This window comes from Sceloporus occidentalis, unplaced genomic scaffold (assembly GCF_023333645.1).
Source record: "Sceloporus occidentalis isolate IW3139 unplaced genomic scaffold, rSceOcc1.0.p SCAF_7, whole genome shotgun sequence".
Classification (NCBI taxonomy): domain Eukaryota; kingdom Metazoa; phylum Chordata; class Lepidosauria; order Squamata; family Phrynosomatidae; genus Sceloporus; species Sceloporus occidentalis.
This window is the reverse complement of record NW_028316987.1, coordinates 20,186,266-20,197,005: the sequence shown is the minus strand read 5'-3', so window position 1 is coordinate 20,197,005 and position 10,740 is coordinate 20,186,266. Positions and strand designations below refer to the sequence as shown.

General features: G+C 38.6%; 1 protein-coding gene across 7 annotated transcripts in view; it reads right to left on the bottom strand.

Moving 5' to 3' along the window:
- Window positions 1-10,740, bottom strand: part of LOC149309376 (sodium-dependent phosphate transporter 2) — a 93,099-nt gene that overhangs the window by 22,415 nt on the left and 59,944 nt on the right. For all 7 annotated transcript variants that reach the window (XM_089532309.1, XM_089532310.1, XM_089532311.1 and 4 more), the window contains exons 3-7: window positions 8,994-9,134; window positions 7,324-7,409; window positions 3,178-3,274; window positions 1,690-1,806; window positions 241-444 (exon numbers count right to left, since the gene is read on the bottom strand). In XM_089532309.1, coding sequence (XP_089388435.1) covers window positions 241-444; window positions 1,690-1,806; window positions 3,178-3,274; window positions 7,324-7,409; window positions 8,994-9,134 — 645 coding nt within the window. The remainder of the gene's footprint in view (window positions 1-240; window positions 445-1,689; window positions 1,807-3,177; window positions 3,275-7,323; window positions 7,410-8,993; window positions 9,135-10,740) is intronic.

The following is a 10,740-nucleotide window of genomic DNA, read 5'->3' as shown; positions in this document are numbered from 1 at the left end:
GGGTTGGCTGTATTATCTATAGTATGTACTTTTAACAATGTGGCGGGGACAAGCAAACCTCTGAGGACTCATGAAACTGCACACATTCTTTTGATTCACTCTGTAAACTAAAGTGGTGGAAAGGGATTGCTATTAGAGGCTTGGTATCATTTATACCCATGAAAGAAGATACCAGAAAACAGTCTGCAATGGAAACATGGGGAAAAAAAGGGAAATAATTAAGTGCTCTTGGTTTCTCACCATATGGTACACGTGGATGGCTACCATTTGCTATGCTATCAGATGCACCAGCCTCTTCAGTTCCAGAGCCAGTGAGAGGAATAGTACTTTCATCAGTTGCTTTGGCACCAGGGAGTTCTTTAAAGACAGGCAGATCTTCGTCTTGAATTTTATCAAGGCTTTCGTCTGATATTTTTGATAATGCACCCTCTTTCTTTAATCGACCTATGGAAAATCCAAACTTATGAACCACAGAAGATCTCGTGTTATCTACACCTTAGCCCTTTGTATCAGTCATTACTGGTGATATTTAAAGAAACAAAGTGGTCACAGCGGTATTTTGCCCTTGTCTTTCCAAGCAACAGCAAAGCAAAAGAAACAGAAACCTTGTTTCCACTGACTGAACTTTCTAATTTGAGTCACTACTTTTTTTCTGACCCGCTTTTTGTTAAATCCAGGGCACCTTAGATATTATAGATGAGCAAAATATTTTTACCAAGACTGAAACTGCTATGCAGCAAATGGGATTCCTATTTCCACACAACCTTTCCAACATCCCAAGTGATTTTTGAAACAAAAATGGGTTTTGAAATGAATGTAAAAGAAATTAGAAAAATCAGTTTAAAGCAATTTTGGAATCATGCAATTGGCTGAATCCTTGTAAACCCTGGAGGTGGAAAGGTCCCACACAGCCCTTGATTTTCCCCTAGTTCCTAAATGATTTTTGTGGCTGAAAAAAAAATCCTCTAGGGATTTGTTTTTGCACTTTAAAAAGTCAAAAGAAATGGCAATCACTCCAGTGGGATGGAGTCCATGGAGTCTGGAGATGGAAGAAATAGGTTTCCGACACTTGCTTAGCACATACCTACTCCTGGTTTAAAAGATAAAGAGGTCAGAAGGCATAGTGGATGCATGGAAGTCCTCAACCTAAAATAAATTCAACATGAAGTTCAAGGAAATATGGTTTATATGTATTTTTAAAACAAAGGCAAACAACTGCAGAGGAAAAGTGTGTCCAATCTGTGACCAAAAATCAAATCTGGAAATGACTTTTGGTTGTAATTTCCTGGATATTCAGGACATTTTCAAGTGCTTTTGAGGAGTCTGAGATGAGGGTCAAACTAAGCTGCCATTCTTGAAAGCCTCCAATTTCATTTTCTTTCTTAAGGTGTTTTTGAACCTGAATTTTTAAATGTGCCTTGTATGCCAGAGGTCTGAGAAGCTAATTGTAATTGTGGGCTGCAAAAAAGGGATTGGCCCCTGCAGGCTGCACTTTCCTCACTTTTATTTTATATAAACAAACATGCATTTTAGCTGACTACTCACAGTACAAAATTAAAGACCCAAACATTTACAGCAGAAGGCAAAGAAATCACTGGTTACAATAGAAAGAGTTACTACAATGGAAATCAAGCTGAAAAATTTAAAATGCATTTTACCTCCCCCCACCCTGCCCCTCTGGAGACATACTTGCTATTTTTCTTTTCATCCATGGACACACAAATATCCAGACTAAGGCAGCAATTACAAGTGATACACCAATTGATATTAGTGCTATTGCCCACACAGGAAGAGTGATTCCTAGGACTGAAAAGGAGAGAAAATGAAATTATATAACTGAACATTGATTTGCATTATTTATCACAATATGTACTTGCCCTGAGGTGAAAGGGGACTGGTGGAGGAGGGAACAGAAGAGGTTGAGAAATACGGAAGAATAAACTATTAAATCCTGAACCCAGGACACTTACTTTTTAACCTCTGGGTAAAAAACACCATTCTGCACAACAGGTTGGTGCTATTATGCAGAACACTGTGTCTCTACCTCCTGTGGCTCACATAAGATGATTCCCCACTACTGAACTCAGCATCAGCTGTATAACTAACACAATGCCAATTTGTGCCAATTTAAAGATTTATCGGCCTGTTATAGACTGCCAAAATAAATCTGCTTCGGGTCTCTTTGGAGGTATGCTATTTAAATGATGCATGGGTCCTAAGAGTCCGGAGGTCGCGCCAAAGCCACACTCCATTCCTAAGCACTGGAGTACAGCTTTGGTGCAGCTTCCGGATTCTTAGGATGCATGCATCATTTAAACAGCATACCTCCAAAGAGACCCGAAGCAGCTTTATTTTGGCAGACTATAAAAGGCCATCATAATGCAGAATGATGTGGTGTTCTCTTATGAATCCCAGAAAACAAGAAGTCGTCTTTTAGCTCATGAATATGCTTATTTTGAAGTACATGAAAATTCCCCCTTATGCAGAAAAAAAATCAAGGATAATGTTGTCCAAGCCTTTTCAAGGGTGAAGTGCAGGTAGTCTGGGAACGCATGTTTGGAAACATATATAGTACATATGGATACATATTGAGAAGCTGTGACTGGCAACATTTCAGGCTCAGTGTAGACTTAATGGTAAATCTGTGTTTATCACTACATGATATGGCCCTAAGAGAACTATAACAGCTATTACACACAGCAGTTTGTCAGACATTTCCAGTACCCACTACTTCACTATCTGTAAAGATGTTTCTTCTTTTACAGAAGGGAACATGAGCTTTAACCAAGGTGCGTACTGTGACATCTTTTTTGTTCTCTAATAATCAGTTCTCTAGTAATTTGTTCTCTAACAATTAGTGGGTTAGATTCAGATTTAGGTGTATGGAACTTTGTGTGGGAACACACTTTCCTGACCCCTTCCACATGGTAGCCCCTTCAGCACCTATAAAATGCTACACAGAGCATTAAAAGGGACTCTACACAATGGAGTGAGCTGTGGGGCAGGGAGGGAGGGTGAAATCCCTGAAACTGGGGTCAACGAATCATTCATAAGCAGAGCCCCTGCATCCAAAGAAGACAGATCCTGGATCCAGTTTACCTAATATAGAAAATGATAGGTTTTCAAGATTTGTAACAGTGCTTCCATAAAAGACTTCATATATGAAGTAATACTCACCTGGGGCACCTGTATACATTATAGAGAACACATTAATTGTTATTGTAGCAGCATAGAACACTGGAAGGGCACGAAGACCATTGGGTACAGGGTCATCCTGCATTAAAAATATAGGATGAAATATTCAAATTCTGTCAAAGTAAAAAAATAAAAAAATCAGCACACTCCAGTGAGAATCTTTTGACTATTTCCTAGTATTTAAAGCAGTTCAGCCTAGTTACCCACACGTAAATGAAAGAGAAGTCATGGCTTCTGGACAGCAGCCCTTTCAGTCACAAATTTAAAAATGAATGGTGGATAGGTTAATTTTAAAACTGTAAGAGGCGGCTTCAGCAGTTTCTGCTGTTTCCACTTTGAGAAGGAAGAGTAACAATGCCCGAGCAATTTGGTCACAAATTTCATCACAGACTTGCAAAATATCATAACTAGATTACTGTTCCTAGGTAAAGGTCCTATTTGATGTATCTGAAACAAACACAAAAATAGTGTCACTAGCCAAGATGGGAATAAAGTGGCCCATCAGATATTGTTGGGCTGCAACTCCCAGAAGTCCTAGACACTGTAGCCAATGAATGACATTGAACAATGCAGCCCAATAACATCTAGAAGACTGCTTCACTCGCAACCTTGCACTAACCTGTGAGAATAAAACCTCATTTTACAGACAGACATTTAGATGGGCAAGATCTGAAGGTTAGAGTTACATCCTTCAAAAGGAATATGTCTTGCTTTCTAGCCCATAAGTCACCCTCATCTGTTTATTAGTTCAGTTCACACAGAAAGACAGCATATAAATAAAATAAATAAATAAAATACAAAAAATTAACTCAGTTACAAGACATGAGGCATTAGAAAAGGGGTTCTTAATCAGGAATCTATAGACCTCTAGGAAGTCTCTCGATGCACTTCACAGGATCCATCAGGCAGATGCAAAAAGAGAGACAATTCAATTTCCTTTCTGTTGCTTCGATAATTATTTGAGCACATTTTTTTCTAGGAAGGTTATAGCTTTCATCAGATATTCAAAGGAATCTGTGATTCCTCAAATAATAGGAACCAAAGCATAAGAACAAGTTCTTAAAGTATGAAACTCCCCTTCCCAGGGAGAACTGGCAGGGAATGGAAGAATTATCAGAAGATGGAGTAATTCTTTCATTCCCTACCTCATATCCAAGTGAGTATTTTGATCAGGCCAAGAGGTAGACTGCCAAACACATCATTTTAATAGCAAATCAGAAGTCTGCATTTGCTATTCCATATGCAGCAGAAATGCTGCAATGAGTAAAAAGGTCAAAGAAGAAACATTTCTTCAAAAATTTCTCCAAGATATTAAGAAATCCAAATAACTACAATTTTTTTAAATGTCATATTACAATCCCTTACATTTCACTACAAAATTATATAGAAGAGGATGAACTTTCTTGCCATGAAATAGTAAAGATCTTGCCATCAAGATCATACAAACAGTACTTATGAAACAGGCAGATGCTGAAATACATATTGGAACATGTTCCTCTCTCATATTGGATGGCTGCAAGGAAAGCTCTTGCTTCTGTTTTGATTTATTCCAGCTTTTCATTACATACAACCTGCAAAATGTGCTAAATGTATGGTTTCTTGAAATCTACTTTCTTTATAACTGATGGTATGAAGTCGGCATGTTCCAAACAAAGCACTGTTAAGATTACTACAGTTTGTCAAGCCTGGATAACCTGCAGCTAATAAAAAATTGACACAAAAGTTTCTGAGACCCTCTTCATGAAGGCTGAAGAATTGGGGGTGCCTATTTTGAAACAAGGGGCATTCAATCATGATGTCTGTGATACATTTAACTTGTTGTTGCTAACTATGCATGGGATCATAAATCATCAGATCAATGTTTATTTAGTCAAAGGGGAGGGGAGTCCATGGTCTGTCAAGTTCTATCCAGCCCACAACATCAACCCACTTCCACAGCTCTCCCCTTCAACCCCAAATGTGGTTGTGAACATCTGACTGGGTTCCATGAAATATTTTATTGCTTTTCCAGCCCAGCCAGTCAGACAGCTGGAGCCATGACAGGGCAATTGCCTCACTTATGCTTCTTTGGCTGGCATTAGTATCAGCTAGGTAATGCAAGGGCTGGGCAGAGGACTGAAAGACTAAATATTTTCCTGAACAGAAGGAACAGCAAAGGAGCAGGTAAAGAGTTACAGAGCAGGGAAGATTGTGCAGTTGTGGGCTTCCCTGCAGCTGCCACTTAAAGTCTGGTTCCTATCATTAGTCCTAGCTACAGAAGACTCAAGTGATTCAGTGAGGCTACTCTCGTTGGAACTAACAATATGATTTAGGCCTATGCTCTCCTTAAGCCACATAAGATCAGCATATATCAGAGTGGAAAAGGAAGCCATTAAATATATATTAATATATTAAATATATGAAAACAAGAAAGACAAAGCACTAGCTCTGCCAACCCTATATATGCTTATGGATCAAAACATACAAAGACAGAAAACTTACAGTTCTGTGGGAAGCAGCTGTAAGAGTGAATGCCTACTTTTGGTTCCATCTCTCAAGAATGACTATGACTCCCATTTGACTTGTATATCAATAACCCTTCAGAGAAAAAAGGTTCTCCATTCTGCCTTAGTCGACAGAAAGAACAAACACACCCACCTACACAATGTGATGTGCAAAAAGCTACAAGCAGTAAAATAAAGCATTATGTTTTAACTAAGCTTGGGGGTTATTCTAAATTTCTGGTTACTCTTTATTGCTCTAATCATATTGAGAGTTAAAAGAGGGAATCAGAGGTGGTAGCTCATAATAAGTGGGGGCAAACTCAAACAGCAGAATTTTCTTCCAAGCTCTCCCTCAAACATTTGCTTCAGGGAAGAGATTCAGTCTAAAGGAGAGACATGCACCCTACTGTCAGCTCCACTTAGACATCTCTCTCTCAGATTTTAAAATGCCACCGGCTTTCAGGCAAATTCAAAATGCTTATACATTCCATAATTAGAACAACTGGATTTACCACTTGAATGCTGATGTCCTTAAATACAGGCTATTGAAACCTCAACACTGATTTTTGTCCCTAAAAGGCCTTATATACTATTTTCATCTTTTTAAAAACATGACACAATAAATGGATCATACATATTTTTATGCATTGATTAATAAATACATTCACAATCTGATACCCATTTGAGTCTGGTCCTCCTGTGCTCTCCTAGCTGCCACTGGACTATATATAAATGTAAATTAATACAATAATGGGTCAAGCATCCCAAGTCAATTGTATATATAAAATATGTATAAAGGGACAATGTTGGTCTTTACAGCAAGTGATATGGAAAGTGGCCTTGTATTTTATTTATTCATTTCATTTATATGCTGCTGTTCTCCCCGAGTGGGACCCAAGTCAGCTGTCAAAAAGAATAAATTAAAACATGACATAAAATTTTAAAACAATTAAAATGGTAACGTTAAAAAATATAGAATTATCTTAAAATCATAGAAAAGTTCCCACACACCAATAAGGCCCTTGTGAGCACAGGAAGGGGGCCAGCCCAGCCTCCCACAGAAGGAAATTCCATTGTGTGGAAAAAGGCACTGAGAAAGCTCTCTCTCATGTTCTCCCAGGCGAGCCTGTGTTGGTGGTGGGATCAAGAGAAAGCCCTCCCCTGTAAATCTTAAGATTCTGGGAGGCTTGCATGACAGTTGTAAAATTAGAAGGCAACCGAACCACAGGGGTAAAAATATTGCACTAGGGTAGGAATCACGTAAATGTACGTAAATCATCAGACTGCAAATTCCAGCAGGCCTAGACAACATAAGCCAATGTTAGGAATGCCAAAAGTTGCAATTCAACATCTGGAGGGCTGCATGATTCCCATTCCAACTTACATGAGTATCATGTCAGTTTAACCTGAAACTATTTAGACATTCTTGAACAATTTTTTTCAGATCTGTTACAATATACACATCTTCTACAAATGCCCAGATAGTACGAGCATCCACAAAAATGTCAATGGGACAAGGATATTTCTGAAATGCCTTCTGACTATGTGGGGAGTTGCTAGAGCTACATGATAGCAAAATACATCTATCACATATACAGTCTCACTAGCAATATTAAGAGCAGAGAGCACCAACTTAGTCACTAACCTTGTTTAAGATGAAGTATCTAATCAGCAGAAACAGAACACCAGACATCATACCAGATAAAAGAGGGGAGATAAACCAAGAAGCAACTGAATAAAAAACAAAAATAGACATGACATTCAATAAGTGGGCAAAATTCCACCCTGGCAAACAGTATAATTTATGGACAAAGCACATTTATGGTGTCTTAGTCCTGTCCTGGTTACTGCAGAAATAGGGCTTGGAATTTTTTGTTTAAAAAAGAGGACTGACACAAACCAGCAGATCTTAAGCATGTTTATGTCCCAATGATTTCAATGAGAGTATTATGTGTATACGCATGTCACTTCCAGAGAAATCAGCAGGGCTGCAAAATGCTTACTTTTAGTTGGACAGAATCAGCGCACACTGAACCACAAAATATTATTTTTGGGGGGGAAACTGGACAAATTTAACAAAAGGATACTTTAAAAAAAAATAAACACCCAATCAAGTTAGCAAACATGCTGATGGCATATGACTTAGCAAGAATGCCTCACCCGGCTAAAGAGATGGCATCTCCCATGAGAACAGTGGCTACCTTGGCAGTGCTTTTCAGTAATAACCCTATCATTGATATTTGTAAGGCAGCCACCCGGAGTACCCCTTCTTCATTCATTATTATTCAGGTTGGTGGATGACACCTTTGGAAAAAAAAGGTGCTGCAGGAGATGGTTAGGGACTAGTGCACTGTCACATCCTCCTTATTTACTTCAGGTTGGTGGCTTAGTTATATCCCAGGTTGTGTGGATTCCTTCTCTCACCAACCCAGAGAATGCCACATTAGTTATTTACTGTGAAGGTGCATTCTGGGTTGTTGGGAGGAGGAATCCACCCCCTCCCATAGCAACTACTGGGCCTTTTCCTGGGGTGTGGTGGGTTGTATCTACATTTTATCTACATTTTTCTCAATCTGTTATTCCTGAGTTCTCTGTATTAAGGCTTTGCTAGTAAGATGGCTGAGTGGGAGGAGTTATTGAAGTCTGTCTTCAGCTATCATGAGGCCATGTGGTTCTTCCTGTGTTATTCTAGGCATGATGGGGACATGACTAGTGTTGGAATAATTGTCCATAAGAATATAATTGATTTGTTGGTCATACTAAGAAAGTAAATTTAAATGTCTGCAGAGCTCTTTTGTAAATCCAAAGGTAAACCAAGAAGTGAGAGGAAATTCTTGCTGAAACCTTTTAAAAGACAATTATGCCAAGCATGGCCCATGTTGTTGTTAAAAGATTCTGTTACTTCAGTGGGAACATGCACAGCCCTACTGCTGGCCTAGCACCAGCTAATTCTATCACCTTCACTGGTGGCTGAGTTAGAGCAACAAACTATTCTACAATAATAAAACAATAGTGTGGAGTAGTGTAGTGTAGACCAGGGTGGTGTAATGGTTTGAGCACTGGGCTAGGATTCTGGGAGACCAGGGTTCAAATCCCCACATGGCCATGGAAACCCACCAGATAACCTTAGTTGAATCACACATACTCTCAGCCACAGAAAACCCCATGATTGCAATAAGTGGGAAACAATTTGAAGACACAGAACAACATAGTAAAATTATAAGATTCTGTTTCTATAATTCTTTGGGTTTTTTTTCAATCAATGCATGATTGTGCACAAACCCTTACCAAAAACAACTAGGAAATGTCAATTACCAATCTTGACAAGTTCCATCCACTGGACTCCTTTTGTACCAATTGCAACTAACGAGAATCCAATGGTAGCACCAACAATGCAGTGTGTTCCAGATATTGGGAGTTTCAAGAAAGATGCTATCAGCTGCCAAACAGCAGATCCTAAAAGAAAGGACAAAAACATAGTATCAAAAATAATGGTTGAACATTATTTCAGTATGTCAACATTCTTGTTGAAAGCACATAGTTCCCAACTCATAGTATGCTGTTCATTGCCCTTTTGTTCATGGGCAGCCACAGAACATTTCTGCAAGGAATTACAGAGCACAAGTACCAGCGTTGTTCTACATTGTTTTTGTTCACTTTGTCTTGCAAAGTGTAGTCTAGGAGATTTAGACTGTGTAGACTGCAATAATGTTTTTGCCTGAATCCACCTCTATCCAGTGTAATGCATATCCAAGTAATATTAAAGTGGAATAAAGCTAATTTACTAACACAAAATATCTGTTCACTACTGATTCAATTCAATAAAATAATTTTTCTTTTGAGATCAAAAGATCATTCAATGGGAAAGAAACCAATAATAATTAATATTGTATGAATGAATACAACTTATAAATGTAGATAAAAGTTTTGATTTTTCCACATTTTCTCTTTCAATGTATCCAATACAAACACTCTTTAAACATAAAATAACACACGAAACCCACAGTAGGGGGATGGAAAACCTGTGACTATAACGCCTGTCATAAGTGGCTGTGTTGAATGAACTTGATAAAAGCTGGAGTGTCCCAACATCAAGTGGAACACAGGTGTCTGTGTTATAATGGAAAGGTTCACCAGTCTACTTCCATTAAAAGTAAGTGAATGTATCCTGAAATGCATGAAAGGTTTGCTTTTTTTAAACTGACATTGTCAGTACAGGTATCATGCCCTTTAAACAAAAGAACAATGGTCCATATTGAGCTACCCATGTTATTATATTTTTTATAATATATGATATATGATATAACCCAACAGACACACATGTACCAAAAGTATTAAGAGTTTTGGAAAAAGCATTAAGAAAGATATAAAGCAGTCTTAGTACATTCTCCTCAGGCAAACCTCTTTTTTCTTTTTACTATATGCCTTGGACGATAAAAACAAGAAGACTGTCAAGCATTAGGTGAACTGAAATATGTGGACTGAGAGCTGAATTTGGCTTGATGGGTCACTCATGCTTTAATAGGTTAGGCAAAGAATGTCAATGATGACATGCACAGGATGCCAGCATCAATCAGGAAAGTGTCTAATTCTTAGGAATTCATAGGAAGTTCCCACAGAAGCTTGCCATATTCATTATCACAGAATCAGAGTTGGAAGAGACCTCAAGGGCCATCCAGTCCCATCTCCTGCAATGCAGGAACACCACACAGCAAAGCACTCCTGACAGATGGGCATCCAGTCTCTGTTTAAAAACCTCCAAAAAAGGAGACTCCGTCACACTCCAAGGGAGTGTGTTCCACTGTCGATGGCACTGTGTAAGCTATTTGTACATAGCAAGCTGAGACTGAACAGGGATTTATTACTTTAAAAGCAGTAAAGTCATGGTCAAATGTAACAGCCAGAGTAGAAAGCCTATTCCTCTTTAGAGAGAGCCATTAGAGCCACATACAAGTCCTTTGGGAAGGCAACAAGTAAAACGATCTTTTTCCTGACAAGATTCCTTAAGAAATGATTTCCCCAAACCTACCAGATCTGCTGCCCTCTCCCACTTAAGAGCTGT